The following is a 20,954-nucleotide window of genomic DNA, read 5'->3' as shown; positions in this document are numbered from 1 at the left end:
TTATGGAAAAGGAAGGACATTTTCCATCCAATGAGCTGTCACTGATGACAGACTACCTAATTCGAAGTTTAAATCCATTGTCATAAGGTGGCAGAAGCAGCATTAAAGTGCACTAGTACTGACCCAATCACACAGCGTGAGTTAAATGTAAACAAAGTACAAACTACACTGTAAAAAATTTCCTGTAGAATTTACAGTAACTTACTGGCAGCTGGTTGCCAGCAACTTACTGTAAATTAACTTACAGTAAAAATACTGTATACAATTTTACAGTATTATTTAAAATACTGTATACAGTTTTACAGTACTTTTTAAAATACTGTATACAAATTTACAGTACTATTTAAAAATACTGTATACATTTTACAGTATTGTTTAACATGCTGTAACTGTATTTACAGTATATTATATTTTCTACTGTAAAATATACAATAATTTTATACTACAATGTATATATTACAATGTGTATTTTACCGTAAAATTTCCTGTGATTCATTTTCCCATTTCTATTTACTACAAAACTGCACAAAATTTAAATGGAGGTGTTAAAACAGCTTTAAGTAAAAACAAAAATAAGCAATGACAACATGTTTTTAAAATTTCTTTTAGTTTTTCAAATACATGAAATCAGATTGAACTTTCAGCTTGCATCACAAACTGTTTTTCTCAAACCGGCAATAACATTTACTCATAGATATCATATTACAGAATTTTAAATCAAGTCATGCACTAACTCAGTCATAATAACAATGTTCAAATACAAAATACTTTTAGCAAATCTTTTATCCTGTAACACACAAAACATTTACACACACATATCACAGCATCAATTCATGAACAATACATTAAAATGCAGTCATAAGCAATGTCAAAAACTCATACATTCAAAATATTATTCTGAGTAAATTGTAATTTCTTGCAGCAACAGCTTTTTCAAAGCCAATGAACACATTTACTCACCGTTTCATTTCACAGTATTATCAAATAATCTTAGTACAAATTCAGTTAAAACTATAGACGGTTTCAGCAGTAACAACATAAACAAACGGCTGTCGCGGTCCGCATGAACTTCCGATAAACTCCGCTAAGAATAAAAAACAACAAAGTTCTTTAAACGCATTTTATTTATATAACAAGCAAAAAAAACAACACATAGATTAGCTCGGAAACCAAAACATTTGTTATTTTCGACGAGGCATTTGTTCAAGAGATCAGTTTAGCAACTAGTAAGACCATTAAAAAAGCAAAACCGGAAGTAAGGTTCGGATCCAGACGTGTATCACGTGCATCCGATGAAACCGTCTATAAGAATAAAAAAAATAACGTAACAAAACCTCTCCTGCGTAGACTTATTTTGCTTTTAGAAGCAACAGTAGTAACATGTATACACTGGAGTTTCATATTACAATATTATAAATCAGTGCATGGACAAATTAACTAAAAGAAACCTTTAAGATAAAAAAAGAACTTCACAAACCTCTGGTGAGTTGAGTAGAATGTATTTGCTTTAGTTGCTTAATAGTTTTGCTTAATTCATAAAGTCCTGAATAAAGGTGGATATATACATGATGGTTCAGGCCAGAGTTCTTCCTTTGCACCATCTTCCCACTTCTTTTGCTCACCTGGAACTTAGAGGAGCACTTGCTGTTGTCGGGGCTGATCCTCAAAATAAATCTTTACATAAAAAAATAATTCATTAGATCATTTGATGTGTAAGAGAGGGACACTCCACTTTTTAAAAAAATAGTGCAATTCCTAATCGTTGCTATACGATAATATCCTCATATTGCTCAGGACCACTGTAATTACCACAAAGGACCAGCAGTTGCTAATAGATGACAAAAGTTTGCCACTTCCTGAAATCTAAAATCATATATAAAAGCCCTTATGTCCTTCCTAACCTGTATGCACTTTCTTAAGGGGAAAACAAAAGAAGATATTTTGAAGAATGATTGTTACCAAACCACTTTTGTTGATGGGAGTCAACAAACCAACTAAACATGTTTGGTAAACAACATTTTTCAAAATATCTTCTTTTGTGTTCCTCTGAAGAGAGAGCATACAGGTTAGGAAGGACATAAAAGTAAGTAAATGATGAGTCTTTCTTCAATATTTACCAAATGTTATAGCATACTGAAAGATGTACTTACCTCTGAATAAACTCCAAAGTAGTGGCTGCTTCCACTTGGTACTCGATGTTGAGCACGTAGTAGCAACCAAAGTGAACAGCAAAAGCTGAAGAAATGGTGGGTCAATCGCAGGAAAGCGGACTTAGCCTTCAATCGGCAGCATCCATTTTTTGTTTTGTAGATCTGGATCCTCTGAAAATAATTAATTAATAATAGCGTTTGTTATTTGATTTTGGTGTAAGTAACAATATTTAGATGTTAGAGCTTTTCTCAATAATTTGAAATCTATCATTTTAAAGTGATAGTTCATATGTCCCCAAAATTCTTTCATCATTTACTTACCCTTGTATTGTTCTAAGCCTGTAGGAGTTGATTCTGTTGTATTTATTAGTACACAAAAGAAGATATTTTAATAATTGATGGTAAGCACGGTTGATGGTACCCACTGACTTCCATAGTAAGAAAAACAAATACTGTGGAGGTCAAGGGGTATTGTCAACTATTAGATAACCATCATTTATCAAAATATTATCTTCGCTCAAGAAATTTAACTCATGCAGGTTAAGAACAACACAAGAATAAGTAAATGAGTACAGAATACAATTTGGGGGGGGGGGTTACCTAAAAAGGCCAATCATCATTTCATTACTCTTGATATTCAAAACTCAAGAAGAATGCCAAAATTTAAGCATAATGCTTAACATTAACAAAGGATTAAAGGGATAGTTCGGCCAAAAAATGATATTAATCCCATGATTTACTTACCCCCAAGCTGTCCGAGATGCATATGTACATCGTTTTTCAGACAAACACATTTTCAGATGTTTTAGAACTTTCAGTTAATTAAATGTGAAGTTACGGGGTCCACGTTCTTCAAGTCCAAATGTGCGTCCATCCTTCACAAAATAAATCCAAGTGGCTCCAGGATGATAAACAAAGGTCTTCTGAGGGTAATTTGCACGGTGTTGTTGTAGAAATATCCATATTTAAAACTTTATTAACGAAAATAACTACCTTCCGGTAGCGCCGCCATCTTAGACTCCTCTGTATTCAGGAGAGAGTATTAGTGTAGTGTACGCACTTTTCTTAGTGACGTATGACAAATTCGGAGGGCGGGGGCACAGAGCAGCAGCAGAGTAATCTCTGTAAGTTGCGTGATCTTGAATGCGGACCCGACTAAGATGGCGGCGCTACCGGAAGGTAGAGTTGCCGCGGTGAGGTAATTTTCCCACCGGTTAATCAGCGCGTCACAAACTCGGTGATCCCGGTATCACCGAGTGGGAGGGGCTTATAAATGCGCATGCAGACGTGCACATTTTACTTTCACTTTTGAATTACGCAACTGTTTAAAGGCAGCGCTCGCGTAAGCTGCGTTAAATCGCCTATGAATTTGCGTGCAATGTGAGTGCAACAGCTGGTTTACTTAAGTGCTTGAGTCAATGTGCGCAGGTAATTCCTTACAGAACCCACCAGTCCCAAGCAGAGCAACCGGCTACTTCTCCATAAAAGCGCTGCTTGAATGATGGGTTTAATATTTTTCTTGATGAAAAACACAACAACAAAACGATCTCGCTTATATTAAACATCATATATGTATATTATAACAAAAACGAGCAAAGCACGCGGCTTCTGTCATCATCTGGTCAGTCAGCTCGCCTTGCAAACTCTGACAGAAATAAATGAAATCTGACACCTGCGGCTCTGTGACGTGACGCGCGTTCAGCCCCGCTGAATTCAGACAACAGACACATACAGTTGTAAGTGTTTGCTCTCTCTAACGAAACTAAATGATTTAATTACACGAAAATATCAAAACGACGATGAGAGACGGTGTCGAGGTGGGCAAGTGATATAACCGGTGAGAGGCTGAAGCACCGGTTATCACCGTTTCACCGACTATCGCGGCAAGCCTACCGGAAGGTAGTTATTTTCGTTAATAAAGTTTTAAATATGGATACTTCTACAACAACACCGCGCAGATTACCCTCAGAAGACCTTTGTTTATCATCCTTGAGCCGTTTGGATTATTTTGTGAAGGATGGACGCACTTTTTTTGGACTTCAAGGACGTGGACCCTGTAACTTCACATTTAATTAACTGAAAGATCTAAAACATTTTCTTAAATATCTGAAAATGTGTTTGTCTGGAAAATGATGGACATATGCATCTCGGATAGCTTGGGGGTGAGTAAATCATGGGTTTATCATCATTTTTGGCTGAACTATCCCTTTAATCTTTTTAATGTTCCCAAAGTATGTGTTAAAGAATCTTACCAAGCATGATCAGCCGTGGAGTGGAAGCAAGGGAAAGCGTGGTCTCTGCATCTGCCGTTGTTGTTGTGACCTGCACACACACACACACACACACACACACACACACACACACACACACACACACACACACAAACACACACACACAAACACACACACACACACAAACACACACACACAAACACACACACTTTTTCTTACTGGCAGTTATATCAATTTAATTCAACGACCCATCGTCAATTATTCCTTGTTAGATGTGCATGTTAGAGAGAAACTGAGAGACTGACTTCAAAATAGCGTTAAACACAAAAGCTCAGTTTGTCGCCTAGCATTTCATATGAACACTCACCTGTACCAAACGCAGTCAAACACGAAAAAGAGAACCGTTTATGTAGAAATGTCGATGGTGAAATTTGCTAAAAAGGGGAAGAAAATAAATAAATAAGATTATTTGCACAGAACGTTGCGTTTTGTTCAGTCTTAAACGAGTTTCTACCTCAAACCACTCTAACTATCTTTGTCACAACAGTCGTGTGAGGTAAATTATCGTCAACTGAGTGTTGTTAAGTGTTTAAAAAAAAGTGTTTCAAATTACTGAACTAAACCAAAAATATTAAATATGGTAAGAAATCACAAGATTACTTACCTTTGCAGATGGTGAAATGTTCTAAAAAGGAAAATAAATATATATGATAACGTGCACCGAAAGTGTTGTTGAGTCTTAAAAAGAGGTTTCACCACAAAGCGCTTTCCCTATCTAGTCACAACAGTCCTAACGTGTGAGGTAAATTACCGTTAACTGCGTGTTGTTTCAAATTATTTAACCAAATAAAAAATTAAATATGTTAAGAAATCACAGGATTACTCATTTTACTTACCAGCTGTTTAACTTGAAACCATTGTCCTGTGCTCTTTTTTTCTTCCGTGTCTTTCTGTAAAGTGTCAGGGTTTCGCGCTCATTTTTTTTTTACTGTATTTCGATTAAATGATGGCTGGTCATAGAGTGCAAAAGAGCCTGTACCGCCATATGCACACACAAATTTACAGCGTGTAAGGTCCGCGTTGAGTCATGACTCTTCTCAAAAAATAATGTGACATACAAAACTATAACATTGATTCATGATAACATTAAAAACGTTTACTATACGTGTAATAAATAACAGGATAATCTTTTGCAAGTGAGCTGCGGCGGGTTTGTGTACAGGCACATGATCAGCAAAGACGTGATTACATCCAGGGCTGTGTCTCAATTCGTTCCCTATAGCTCCCGAGGTGGGGAATCATTATATCGTGTAGTATGCGGGTTCGGCCACTGTCAAGGACCCTCACTTTATATTGGAACACTGTTTCGGCTTCCTGTGTCATGGCTGCTTACACGTGTTGAGAAAATCCACAGCTGGTATTCATCACTCATCAACAACCGGCAAAACCTATCTCTAATTTTTAAACACTTACATTTATAAATTAATTCGAATATACAAAATACTTTAATGAAGATGATTATATTGTGTTTTGATAAATAAATCAGCTCTACTTGCACTAATTTAGTTGTTTGATTGTTTTTAGGACTTTGTTTAAGTCTTCTGAATTTTACTTTACATTTTAAATCAATATATAAATACAATAATATTACATTATTTGTATAAGATAGCTTAATCAGAGAGTTAATCCCCAAAAAACAAATTAGCACCACCTGCTATTAAAATACAGTATTTTTAATTAACTGTAAATTTTACAGTAAATAGAAAATACAGTATGTTACTGGCACAAAGATTACATTTCCCACAATGCAACATCAAAATACAGCAACATACTGTATAACATGCCCTACGGTAAAATACAGTTCATATTACAGTAAAATACAGTGTAATTTACAGAAATCGTTAACAGTGTAGAGATGAAATGGTATAAAAACATTTCATCACTATACACTACCACAGATTTCAGTAATTTTCACAGATCCCAGTAACTTCGTCATTAGCTAACAATAAAAAATTTAAATGTGCACTTTTGTTCGCATAAACATCAAATAAATAACATTAACATTCATCATGGCACATTTGGGGTCGTGAGATAAATGTTAATCCAGTTCAGATAAAACACAAGTGAATAAATCAGATTTTCATATAAACACAGGAGAAATCATCTATGGTCTGTATGTGAGAAATGGGGGTACTTTAGGATCCAGGATGATGCGTTCGCGCCTCGCGGCACTCGCAGAAGAAACAAACAGGGTAGAACAGAGATTTAAACTCATCAAATCTCATAATTTAATGGAAAATGAAGAGAAAAGATGGATCTGTCAATTTAAATATTACGTAAACGTGCCTCAGTACAACTAGAATGTGAACATTTGTGAAACATTTTTGGATTTAAATTCAGTCAGTAAAGTAAGTTACTGTCATCACAGAGGTACGAGTTGGCAGTGTTTTCCCTATATAACACAACTCCTTAACACTTCAGTTTAACTAAAGTAATTTGCACAGCGATGCTCGGTTGAGTCATTAGTTTACTTTTTGGTCACCTGCTGCTCTCTCCCCCTCGCTGCTCTTGCTCTGTTGTTGCTGTATGCGTTAGGGAATGTAAATGTGACATAAGTCATTGCGTCACTATATCATTGATCATGATATGACATATTTTTATCATGTTAAAAATTATACCGGTATTATCGTGAACGATATGATATGGCACAGCCCTAGTGCCCACTTTTTTGGAACAACATGCGTCTCCTAACCACAACCTGTAAGTATGATTATTACATTGATTATTACATGCATTTAAACCTGTTGTCCGGGACTTATAAACAGTGATAGGACGCTTAAAATGTGCATCTTACTGGCTCTTTAAAATCTGTCCCTCAAGAGTAGTTGAAGATCCCTTACCTTTAATAGACTTTATAGTGACTCAAAAGGCATGTTACAATGCATCGTTTTAGGGCTGCATAATGACTAATCGTTTGCAGAATAAAAGTTTTTGTTTACTTTAAATATGTGTGAGTCCTGTGTATAATAATTATGTATATATAAATACACACACATACATGTAAATATATAAGAAATATTTACGTGTGTATATTATTTTTTATATTTATATATAATTTATTTTATATATAAATATAAATATTTAACATATAAATATATTTTCTCTTAAAATTCTACATAAATGTGTGTGTATCTATATATACATAACACATATACTGTACATATACTGTACATATACTGGACAGAAGTTGTTTATATAAAGAAAGGGGATCTTTTTTTATTTTGGAATAGAATAAGAATGATTAACCCTTTAACTGCCACACCAAGAAGAAGGCATGTGAAAAAATGTTGTTTGCGTCTCCTTATGTCACTAGTTAACACACTCAATGTATATTTTTTCAACACATCCCATCATTTTTTAAATCGTTTTTAAATGGTTGATATGTCACTTAAAGGAATTCAAACTCATACTATATAAATAAGAAAATATGAACTATAATACACTTTTTTTACAAACATAATCAAAATAAAATAGTTTTGTATATTAAATCTTCTTTATTTATTGAAGTATAAAATATTAAAATATTTCAGGTTTTTTAACACAAATGAAATGTTTTCATGTTTTTTGCAATAGAAATGACTAAAAGTATAAAAAATAAGGACTTTCTGCATTTAAAACCTAAAATAAAAGAAGGCCAAAGATAGTAATACAATGGCATTTTAGTCCTTTATGATTTAAAGCAACACTATGTAGGTTTTTTTTTACCTTTAAATAATGTCTCTAAAATTATTTCAGTGATAGAACAACTTTTAACTGTACAAATTCTACTGCTGCTGCAACCTGAGCAGCCTCCTAGCTGCTACAAGCACACTCTGAAAGTGGCGGTGGAGGGTAGGAAACACAGCCCCGCCCCGCCCCTCCCCCTGCCTGCAGAAGAGTGTCTGATACCAGGCACTGTTGCGCTTTTCAACCACATGGGGGATCTGTAAGTCATTTTTACATGGAAACTACATAGTGTTGCTTCAAGAAACACACTGTCAAGTGTGTTAGTGCAACAGATTTTTTTTGTCTTTTTTAGATAAATTAAAGGGGCCATGGCATGAAAATCTGACTTTTTCCATGTTTAAGTGCTATTATTGGTAGGGCTGTGTAAAAATATCGATTCATCAATGCATTGCAATTATTTGTTTCTCAATTCAATATCGATTCATCAAATTCTATGAATCGATTCAGCCCCCACGGCAAGTGGCGCCGTGTGGGCAACACTATAGTGAGAGCGTTCAGCGTTGTACAAGACGCGCTTTACCAAAACAGAAAGATCAAAGATGGCAAACCGCAGCACTTCTTTCAAGCCTTCACCATCAACGTGATCAAACATTAGTAATACTACACACATTATTTAAAAATATACTCAGGTACTTAATTGCTTGTGTATTTACTTATTATTGAATCGATATCGAAGCAAGTAAAGCAATATTGAATTGAATCGAATCGAAGCCTCAAGAATCGAAATTGAATCGAATTGTGAAATTCCTAACAATACCCAGCCCTAATGATTGGGCCCAAGTGCTTCTATCAACCTCGAAAATGTGAAAAATATCAACCCAGTAATTAGTTTTGGTAAACCATTTTCTGCAAGCATGTGAAAAAATAGGTAATTGAAATTTGGCTCCCCTTTTGATGTCAGAAACAGCTCTTATTATAATAATACCGCCCCTTAATCTGCACTATCCAACCACAGCACTGCCATTTATGTGCAGAGAGGGAAAGACAAAGAAAATAATTCACAGCACAACTAAGTTTCAATTTCAACAAACCACCATCATTGTGATCAGTGTTTGCACTTCATCCGCTCATTTGCATTTTAAAGGACACACCCAAAACGGCACATTTTGCTCACACCTACAAAGTGGCAATTTTAACAAGCTATAATAAATTATTTATATGGAATTTTGAGCTAAAACTTCACATATGTGCTCTGGGGACACCAAATATTTATTTGACATTTAAAAAAAGTCTTGTGACATGGCCCCTTCAACATTTCTTTGTAAACCAGCAATGCTGTGAAGAGTAAGCCAACATTACAATCTTTCAAACAATTTAAAACATCATTTAAGAAGTAATTTCTGGTAAAATAACAGTAATTATGATTTCCATACATACATTATATGAAATCATTATAGTTATTTCAAAAAATATCCAGAAGTGGCAAAAAATACATACATAAGAAATTATCTCAATATATTCAATAAGAAATAACAATAGCTGTGTCATATTCATAGCTGTGAATGATTTCATAGCAAATAGTACATTCTGACTGCAGAAATGGATGATCTGAAAACATTACCTTAGTTTTTCTACATTTACCATAAAGTAGCAAATCAACCGTTTGGTTGAGCATGTTTTTGAAAAATTATTAAAAACATACGAACGTTTTTTCATGGTACCACATAATATTGTAAAGTTAGGGCTCTTACCGTGTAATATGCCAAAAAAATATGCTTTCCTTGCAAAATTTTAACAAGAACAGTTCACATAGCAGGAGTGATTTTTTTTCTCTGACATCCATATAACAAGATGTGTTGTGACTAGTGCTGTTGATCGACACATTGACATCTAGTGGATTTTTTTGACATAACATATCTCAACCAAATAGTAGGGATGTCTCAATCAGCATGGGTTGTTAGGTACTCCTTTCAATAAAATATAGCGACTCAAAATGTGCTCAACCATTTGGTTGAGAAGGCCATTAAAGGGTTAATCCTTGGCATAAAGTTCTCTATTCTGTCTTTAAAAAAACATTAATAAGAAAGGCACAAGAATCACTTAATTGAGATTAATTTGCAAAGGGTTTAAAAAACATTAATGTGCTGTTTGGAACAATCTAGAAGTACACAAATCACCATAGAATGCAGCACATTTTAGATGACTTCAGTTGATAAATCCATCAATAAAGTAAATAATAAACTACCATTTAAAAAAATATACATCATGAACATTTAGACCGAACAATTAACAAATTTGATTAAACATTCTGGTTATGGTTAACTCAACCTGTGTTGATGTAAAAAAAAAAAAAACAAGTCTTTATAAAATCTAAAAGAGCCTTTGGGATAAAGTTCAAACAATTCTTGGTTGCAACAGGTTTTACAAGCTAATATAAATAAACTGTTGAAAACATTTCTATAATAATTAGAAACATTGAACATCCCCATTCTTCACTGTGTAATGATTACAAATGTTAAAATTGTATACATGATCAAATAAAACACCAGTAGAATTGTGTTCTACTGAACAGCTGTCCTCTGCGTCATAAAGATTAAAACATATTTCATATAATGAGAAACCAATAACAAATATTTGCAGAAATACTGCTGAGCGTCCGTCTTTCAGTTTCAGACACATGTAAACTGATAAAAAGTTTCTCTGACTCGTCATGGACGGTGTTAAACGAAAGACTCTTATTGGCTGAGGAGACAGCGAGTCATCTTCTGATTGGCCAAGCGCCGCATCCACCCCGAGTCCCTCCCTTCTGTTCGTCAAGTTTGGTTGAGTTGTGTAAGAGTTCATGCTAGACTACAGGACGCGTGAAAAACTCGCGCCTTCACACACTATGAGCGGTAAGTTCACTTCATAGTTCAGTTTTTATTCACTGTTGTCAGCTTTCAGTCACTATAAAAAGTAAGCACATTTATGCTCGCATGTATTTCATGGGTTTTATTACGTTATCTATCTAGTCAAACCATGACATCGTACACCCCCCTCCTTAGAACTCTTGCTAAGTTACTTCATGTGTGACGGTTAGTGATCATATATAACCTTCATCTTATCATCGTCCTCTGAATACTTTTATTAGAGTTGTTAAATCTCTGGATCGAGTAAATGTAATGTTGGGCTTGCTTTTTGAGTTGTGAAAGTTGAGTCAATCGATCCTCAGTACATCAAGTTATATAATGTCGATAAAGTGCGATTGAAACATCAGACAAATCAGCTGAATAATCGTACTCATGAAGTGAGTGTGAATATGAAACTTTTTTTAATGTGTGACTATGGCCACTGAACGAGTGTCAAGATCGGTGTTATTTAACTAATACGCTTAAATCCCATCATCCATTAAATGCATGCTACTGAGCTTATATTGAGTCGTGTTGTTTAGTTTGTGTTTGTGTGTCAGATCAACAGCATGATGAAATGGCCGCGCTGGTGGAAAACGACACGAGCTTCATTCAGAAGAGAAACTCCAGCAGTTCAGCATTAGTAAGTCAATTTACCTCGAAAAACATGTATTTTTCTTTATAAACTTTACCAGGATCAACTCTGTTACTAACACATTCCCTTGGTATTTTGGTCAAACTAACAACAACGTATTTGTTGTTTATGGACACATTTGATTGTGTGTCACTTCCTGCTTTGAGCAGGTTCACACAGGGACTGTGGGAGGGAAATGGGTGTGTAACATCTTCAGCTATTAAATACTCCACACAACTCGCACTTCAGTGTAAATAACTCGCACTTCTGTACTGTCACACCAGAGACGATGCATTGAACAACAATTAAACTTGATCAGGAGTACCCAAACTTTCTTAGACAGGCATAATCTATAATCTCAAACCTACCAAAATATTTATAAATGTATATTTGGGGGAAAAGCACACATTTTGTTCTCTTTTAGAAGATAGTATTTTAATTTAATTTTAAAGGGATCATATGATGGTTTGAAAGACATAGGTTATGTGTACATAATTTTCACATACTGTACATTATTGTAGCTCCTTTTTGCCCAGATTATTTCAAAGCTCATCATTCTAGAAAAGTGCAGGTTGCCCTGTTTTTCCAGATGACCCAGTGTGTTATGATTGGCTAAATACCTATAGCATCTAGCGTAAATGCCACTCCTCCTACCAAAATTCGGATAGCTATCGCAGGCATCCCAGCTTCACTAGACTGTGTAGAGCAGTGGTCACCAACCTTTTTACGCCCAAGATCCCCAACCTCAGCCTTGATGAAAGGCAAGATCTACCCATCAAAGGGCCCAGACTGAATTTGAGATGTTTTATTTGGGTAAACGTATTGCGTCTTTTCACAGTCAAAAGCACTATGCGTAAGAGATTAGTTTTCCAAACGACGTTTGAGTTTCAACGTGTCCCGCACGACGTCTGTGATTTTATGTACCGATTCAAACGGGATTAAATGCTCAGGCTATTCCAGAGATGGGAGTGTCTGTTTCATGCATTTCGCCATTGCAGAGGATCACGTGCTCTGGATACGCGTGTTTGTAATGTTTAATATTTTGCTTTAAATGTAAAATTATTACAGAACATGTTATTTATTAATTTAACTTTAACAAATCAATAAAACAAATCCTACAAAAGTAGCCCATGTACTTTAAATAACTGGTTGCTTATAATAAACCCAAAGAAATGAAGAAATAATGATTAATCACAATTTATTATCTTTTATTAATTAACATTAACATTCTGGAGTTGAACAAAATAAGGTTGAGTTTTGATATTACAGTGGCCAGTCTTAACAGTGTTTAATATTCAGCTCGTCTTGATTTAATTATTTTATTTAGCCGAATGGAAAAAACATCCATATCTGAATAAATGGGACTCAGGAAGTACAATATAAGCGCGTTAGTAAGACCTTACGGCAGATCACGTTGGCCAAAACACGACAAGAACCGCGTTTTTAAAAGATATTGCGGGCAAACGCAGACATTTGCATCTGGACGGGAATAAATTTCGCAGAGGACCTCTGAGTTCGGCGAAAAACAGTAGGTAAATTGCTCTGGAATTCTTACGGAGGTCGTCAGAGGAAAAACACATACATGGCAGATTCGGACAGGATTAAAAACACAGAGGACCTCTGAGAAGCACGATTTTCTCAGAGGTCCCTTTGTAAAACTAATCCCGTCCAAATAGGGCTAAACACATTAGGGCTATTTATTTCTATTGCTGAACAATCGATGCATCCCTAATCTTTTTCCTAGGTGTAGGCTATATACATATATACAACTTGTTGACTAGAGGGATTTATGAAATTCAGGGACTTGTCTTTGTGTCTTTAAAACAGGGGTGTCAAGCTCAATTTCATCCGGGGCCACATCAGCATATTACGGTTGGTCTCAAAGGGCCGGTTGTATTTGTAAGACTATATGAATGTATCAACTCTTTTATTACTGTACATTGCCTTATTTTCTCTGCATTTGATTACTATTGGTTTTGTTAACTCAATTAATACCTAGCTTTGAAAGTAGAAGCCCAGGCAAATAATGGAAAAGTTTATTTAAGTGTACAACTGTTCTACAGATTAAATGTGGTAACAAAAACACATGTTGTATGTGCGCTAGGGCTGGGTATTGGCAAGGACCTCCCGATACAATGTGTATCGCGATACATGGGTCATGATACGATACATGAGACATTGGCCATACCGTATATGGCAGACAACTGGACAGTGACAACTACAGTAGCGGCAGAGGAGGACATTTGATGCACACAGGGGGATCTGATGTTTTTTAAAATACCGATAGTAGAGATCGAAATATCGATACACTATGGATACTGCTTACTATCACGATAGGTAGCTGTATCAATATTTTTGCACAGCCCTAATGTGAGCACACTCAAAATTATCCTTCATTGTGCAGTTAATAAAATGAGAGGGATTTTCAGATACTAATCTGTTTTACAATCTCTACCACAATATTTATTAGACAACAGATACTCTCGCTGTCGTCATTTCTTGCCCTCTTTGCAAAAAGCATTTTTTATGATTTTTTTTACCTGGCTTTGAGTGTTTGATTGACTGATGTCTCATGAGTTCTGTGAGTATGTTTACATGCACAGAATAAGCAGATAACTATTCAAAATATGCTTATTATAAAAAACTTTTCATGCGTTTACATGCAAATCAATAAACTGGCTAAGCAGACAACTGCGTTTACATGGAACTTTGAGATTTGTCAGGTTTCTCGCAGGTAGTGACGTCATCCCCTATAGTACATAATAGTCGATCAAAAAGCCGACACCATATCTGTCTTAAGCTATATTGTTTTATCTCTTCGTGTCTCCAGAACCTGTAAATATAACATCAGTTTTTATTTCTGCAGTTTCTTTGCCAACTGCTTTAGTAGAGCAGAGACTTTTGTGCTTTACTTTGCACTTACTTCCGCGTCTGACGTTTATCTTTCACACGCAGAGACTTGCGCACATGGACAAAACCTTAAGAAAGCCGGTTAAGTTGTTTACATGCAATGCGAAATCGGCATAATGAGCAAAAACTACCTGTGCCGATCGTTTTTTGCTTACGCCGTTTATGGGCTTTCCCCGATTAAAGGAAACAGTTTTATGCGTTTAAATGACCCCACGTGTTAACCGTTTATTAAGCATAAGCGGCATAAGACTGTGCATGTAAATGCACTCACTGTTGTACAGATCAGTAGTTTCAATCGTTTATTAAAAGTAATTGGTTCAGATGAGGCATTATACGTTCAGGTATTTAGCGGAAATGGACACAATCCCAGCTTGACATCACAAAACGTTTCTGTAAATTAGACGGAAAACATTTCCTCGCTGGATAGGATTTGGTCTTCCGACCTTGTACCATTCTGTATCTGTTTTGATGAACACGCGAGAGAGGGAGAGAAAGAAAGAGCAGATGCTGGCCATTTCTCATCTAGGCTACAGCCTGCGGAGGTCGCATATACAGGGTGCATACGTCACAGTGTTTCCGCTATATACATTCTACCGTGGCGGCCCGCCACGCCTGTGGTTGTGGATAGAAGGGATACGGCAAACAAAATCTCGCCGGATGAGGACTAACAGGGCTCTAGAGTGCGACCAATTTGGTCGCACATGCGACCTAATTTCTCAATGGTGCGACTTAAAAAAATATCAGGTCGCACTGGTGCGACCAGGAGTTCGAGGGAAAAAGCCATGGTCCAGACCTACGTGTGTGTACGTTTAAAAATGCGTGTGCGCTCCAGTCAGAGAGAGAGAGAGGGGTGAGTCCGTCAGATAAACAGAGTGAATGTAGCCGCGGAAGAGAAGAGAAGAGGAAAAGAACGATTCACAACTTTTTCGTTAAGTTTAAATGTTAAGTTGCCTGATCCGTCCGAAGATCATAACCAATGCTCTGACATCAACCTCCCGTCACATCAGGTCCGAACCAGAAGACGGAATTAGGTAATGAGCCTCTTACAATCGAGTCAGAGCCAAAGCATTATTCTTTTGAATGTCAGGACCGCTGTTTTCTTCATAATCTTACTTCCAAATCTAATCCTATAAACTTTTCGGTGTTTGCTGTATCGCTATCACCGCCCTGCCAGACTGTCTTAAATAGAGAAATAAGTTAATTCCTTGATTTGCGTTGTTGATTCATTTATAAATAATTCCCCCAAGGGTTTAGTTTAAGCGCAAAAAGCATTAAAATGAATAGAACATGATGATTACATCTTTCTTTTGTGAAAAAATAATAAAATAAATAAGCCTACATGAAATGTGTTTAACTTAAATATTAGCAAATTAACAAAACGAATTCAAAAGTAGCATATAGCCTATATGAGTTTATTTATTGTGTGACACGCTCCAAATCCGATGCAGCACAAAAAACTTTTTTATGCAATCTCATTACGCGTTTCATGCCATCACCGGCGTGGGTTTACGTTAGGCAGCGAGACAAATACATTAAACTTTAAACATTTAACATTCTACTTCAGTTTTTTGGACATCTCTTTGGAATCACTGCAATCATATCATCAATTTAAAAGGTATAAATATAAGCGCAGCGCTTATGAGTGTTCAAACACTGCTGACCGCTCAGCTGTCAATCTGCCGACCCTCACAAAGTTTCACATTAAATTTTAATATATTTGTCCAGTCATGGTCCTGTGCTTATTTCTGTCAATGTTCTGCATGAAGATCTTTAAATGTTTCTACTTACTTCACGATTTGCGGAGCGGCCGGTCGCAGTCTTTATGTAAAACGGGCGGGTATGAAATAAATTGATGCTGATGTCGGATAACGGGTCAAGTGTTATTTTAATTGCGCTGATGCGGGTTATCAAACAGAACTGTGCATGACTCGTATAAGGAAAATTATAAAATAGCCTACATGTTTATATTTTGTATTAAACCACCATGGGCGCTAAACTTGCAGTGTTAAAGGGACAGTTCACCCAAAAATGACAATTCTGTCATCATTAACTCTCCCTCGTTTTGTTGCAAGCCTGTATACATTTCTTTGTTCTGATGGACACGAAGCAGGATATTTTGAGGAATGTTAATAACCAAACCAAGCATGAGCCCCATTCACTTATAGGAAAAAAAATACTATGGAAGTGAATGGGGCTCATGAATGGTTTGGTTTCAAACATTCCTCAAAATATTTTCATTCATGTCCACTAGAACAAAGACATTTATACAGGTTTGTAACAACATGAGAGTGAGTAAATTATGACAGAATTTTCATTTTTGGGTGAACTATAAATCCGATGCGGTCAAAAATTAGGGTGCACCTAACTTTTGTGCTGGTGCACCTAAGAAAAAATGTTAGGCGCACCAGTGCAACCAGTGCAAAAAGTTAGTCTAGAGCCCTGACTAATCCTTTACCCAAACCCAACTCTAAACACAAAATTTCACAGGATTGTAGGATGTATTTGTATATCATTTAGACAGAGCCCTGTTTTCATCCTAATAATCCTACCTCCAAATCTAATCCTAAACTTTTCGGCATTTGCTGTATACCTTCTAGACAAAACCCACGGCGGCAGCTCGCAAAATAAAGCTACCGAAATGTCCGGCTTGCCAGGCTGGCTGTCTTAAAGAAATAAATTCCTTTCTGGATTTGCTTTGTTCAATCATTTATAAATAAATCATCTAAAATATCATATCTTCCCCCATGGGTTTAGTTTCATGCACAAATATATTTAAATCAACAGATGATGATTAGGCTACGTCTCTGTTTAAAAAATAAATAAATAAGTAAATAAGCCTACATGAAATATGTTACACTTAAATAATTATCAGATTGACAAAACAAATAAAAGTATTTGAGTTTCTGTTCTTTTTTTTGTGACGCGCTCTAAAACCAAAGCAGCAGAAAGCACGTCATGTTTTTAATGATTTTAAATACGTTTTCTCATACGCGAGTTCACACAAATTAAAATACACAATTTACAGTTTCGAATGTTGTTTTACTTTTATCTGTATGACAATAAATGTAGGGTAATTTAATGTGCAAGGTCATCACGCGTATGCTGTTGACCTGTGCATATACACGGACGTAGCGCAGGGCTGCGAGAAATGACATGATTAAACTTTCGATTTAACATATTACGAGTTTTTGGACATTCTTTTGGAATCACTGTACTCATATTATTAAGTTATCAAGCCATTAGTTATTCAGAATATATGCTATAAGCGCAGCGCGCTGCTGACCGCTCAGCTGTCAATCTTCCGTTCTTCGGATTGACACTCACAAAGTTTCACATTAAATGATAAGATATTAGTTCAAAAACAAAAGGTTAAATACTGAATACTACTCATATGGGACTGCAAGACATTCGAATCTGTTTGGAAGGAAACTTACATTATTCCTGTGGGAAGAGAAGGACGTTGGTAATAAAAACTTGAGGCAGAAGGTGAAACTGTTTCATCTGTTTCAGACAGCAGGGTCGGGTGAACCGCATAATATTTGATGTAACGGGTATAATAATATTAACGTGTCATTTGCGTTATAGATGCAGGTCGGGACTCAATAGGCAAGAGTTAACTATAACATCCAAGACAAAATTCGACTCGATTCTGATAGGTAGCAGTTTTTAAATGGCCCTGTGCTTATTTGTGTTTAAGCTCTGTCTTGAAGACCGTTAAAGGTTTATATTTAACTGCGCGATTTGCGGTGTGACGGGGTCGGGGTCTTTATGTCAAACAGGCCGGGTGTGGAATAAAAATGCTGCTGATGTCGGATAACTGGTCGGGTGTTCTGTCAATCACAGCGGTGCGGATTATCAAACAGGACTGTGCATGACTTTTCACACTAGCACGAACTTGCACACTACATTAAAACTACAATTAAAGATCCGTACGAAGCTATAAAACTTATTTTTTAAGAAATTATGGTTTATATCAAACATAGAAAAGCAATATGCTATAAATATAAGGAAAAGTAAATGACAGCATGAAAATTATAAAAAAATACATGCTAGTTTACTGTAGCATATATTCTACATTTTAAAAAATAATGTACATTTATAATCACCATGGGCGCCCCCTGCCCCCACAGCTTGTAGAATATATGCTACAGTACTATGCTACAGTAAACTAGCATGTATTTTATAATTTTCATGCTGTCATTTACTTTTCCTTATATTTATAGCATATTGCTTTTCTATGTTTGATATAAACTGTATTTTCTTAAAAAATACGTAAGTCTTTAATTGTAGTTTTAATGTAGTGTGCAAGTTCGTGCTAGTGTTTAGCGTTACAGAGCTGTTGCAAAGTCATGCACAGTCCTGTTTGATAATCCGCACCGCTGTGATTGACAGAACACCCGACCAGTTATCCGACATCAGCAGCAATTTTATTCCACACCCGGCCCGTTTAACATAAAGACCCCGACCCTGTCACACTGCAAATCGCGCAGTTAAATATAAACCTTTAACGGACAGAGCTTAAACACAATGCTGTATGCAGGAAGATCCGGTTGCCTGCGCACACTGGCTCGGGGCTCGACATTAAGGCTTGTCCGGGACAAGTGGATTTTTTGTAGGACAAGTGTAAGAGAAAATTAGTTGTTCGACAGGACAAGTTAAATTTCAAACAGTGTTCCTAACGTTATGTGCCGTTAACGACAGAGCAGAACGCGCAGCGCAAACACCGAGCGGAATATTGAACAGAGAGCGCGGCATGCCGACACACACACACACGTTTACATGTTACTGTTATTGTTACTAAACAAGCTGCGCGCGCATTGAACCTGATCGCCGAACACGGAGGGGCGGGAGTCGCGGGACGGCGTGGAGTGGAGAGTGATGTTTCTTCAAGCTCCGGTGTGAATATAAATGACTTCACTGTGTGTCAAAAAAGCCGATTTAAGTCCGTGTTTTTTCTCTTCTAAAGTTTGGTAAAAACACATAATGGGCTTAAAAACTTGTTTAAGAATCTGTTTTATAATGAGAATCTCTCTTTTAGCACGCCTATATGTGTGTGCGCTGCGCGACAGCTGATTTGAATCTGACAGAGTTCGTCACTGTACATTCAAAATCCCACACAAACATTACAGCGTAAATGCTAGGATTAAGATTGATTTTATACATAACAGATAATCTAGATACATTTATCCTAATACGTTTTTTAAAACATGGTAATGTTTTAATATTTTGCTTTAGTGTTTTAAAGTCAGACAAGCATTGAAATGTGGGAAAAATGAAGAGAAAGGCAGCAGATATAGCATCCTTGTTCAGAAAGAGTAGCAAGAAGCAGCCAAATGAATCTTAGTAAAATACATTTCAGTGGCCTACAAAATTCACATGATTTTCTGGTCTCTCTAGTTTTTTCAGCAATGGGACATATAAATTCTGGTTTCAAAGTAAATTTCAAAAGTTTTATTTGATTAAATTGTTTAAAAAAACATTAGGTTGAATTATGACTGTAAATTGTATGTTGATCTCAATTCATTTTAATAAAAATTAAAGTATTGTAGCAATTGTACGTTTTACATTATTGTGATTAACACACCTATAATACTTAAAAGTAATTTAAGGTTGGATAATATAGATTTTATATGCCACCCCAGAGTAACTGCTGGTCCCTGCCTGGCCACCCCTATGAAAAATCCCTTGCTCCGCCACTGTAAGCAAAACACAAAAAATACATTATATTATAAATCTTTATCTGGACAAGTGACTTTTGTGCATGGACAAGTGAAACACAAATTTACCTGTCCGAAGGAAAAGTTCCTCAAAAAGTTAATGTCAAGCCCTGCTGGCTCAAGCACTTAATTAAAACAATTGTTGCCCTTGCGTTGCACGTGGACTCATAAGTGATTCAACACAGTGTACGCAAACGCTGCATTTAAACAATTGCCTCTAATTCAAAATTGAAAGTAAAATGTGGACGGCTGCATGCACATTTATTAGCCCCTCTCTCCCGGTGATACCGGTATCACCCGGTTTGTTATGCGCTGATTAACCAGTGGGATAATTCTGTAATTGCAACATCCCTACTGGCGACATCCACTGCTAAACGCTGTGTAGTAGTAAATGAAATGAGAATGATGCAGAAACTGATTTTACAAATCAATTGTTTTTACTACATATAATATTATAACAATTTTAAATAATAAAAAATAAGTTTATGTATAATTGGTAGGTTTTAGTAATATATCGTGTTTAGAGGCTTCTTAAATCATTAAGATTAGATACAGTGGCAAGAAAAAGTATATGAACCTTTTGGAATTTCATTGTTTTCTCAATAAATTTGTCATAAAATGTGATCTATTTTTCGTCTAAGTCAAGGGTATTGACAAACATTATGTGTCTAAAAATAATTACACACAACATTGATCTT

General features: G+C 36.0%; 2 protein-coding genes and 1 long non-coding RNA gene across 5 annotated transcripts in view; 1 reads left to right on the top strand and 2 right to left on the bottom strand.

The window, feature by feature from the left end:
* Positions 1 to 20,954, bottom strand: part of prr13 (proline rich 13) — a 359,338-nt gene that overhangs the window by 28,207 nt on the left and 310,177 nt on the right. The gene's annotated exons all lie outside the window — the stretch shown is intronic.
* Positions 586 to 4,812, bottom strand: LOC129447678 (uncharacterized). Its single transcript, XR_012373137.1, has 4 exons — positions 4,749 to 4,812; positions 4,403 to 4,472; positions 2,151 to 2,321; positions 586 to 1,674 (listed from the first exon to the last, which is right to left on the bottom strand). It is a non-coding gene; the product is annotated as an uncharacterized lncRNA (long non-coding RNA).
* sp1 (sp1 transcription factor) overlaps positions 10,852 to 20,954 on the top strand; it is a 31,533-nt gene continuing 21,430 nt past the window's right edge. Inside the window, exons 1-2 of one of the 3 annotated variants that reach the window (XM_055183595.2) lie at positions 10,852 to 11,001; positions 11,556 to 11,638. In XM_055183595.2, coding sequence (XP_055039570.2) covers positions 10,950 to 11,001; positions 11,556 to 11,638 — 135 coding nt within the window. In that variant the 5' untranslated portion in view covers positions 10,852 to 10,949. Of the gene's footprint in view, positions 11,002 to 11,182; positions 11,394 to 11,555; positions 11,639 to 20,954 lie in introns of those variants that run through there. The other 2 variants (XM_055183594.2, XM_055183596.2) reach the window with 2 other exon arrangements.

This window comes from Misgurnus anguillicaudatus, chromosome 14 (genome assembly GCF_027580225.2).
Source record: "Misgurnus anguillicaudatus chromosome 14, ASM2758022v2, whole genome shotgun sequence".
Taxonomy (NCBI): domain Eukaryota; kingdom Metazoa; phylum Chordata; class Actinopteri; order Cypriniformes; family Cobitidae; genus Misgurnus; species Misgurnus anguillicaudatus.
The sequence above is the reverse complement of the archived record's forward strand: the minus strand, read 5'-3'. Positions and strand labels throughout refer to the sequence as shown.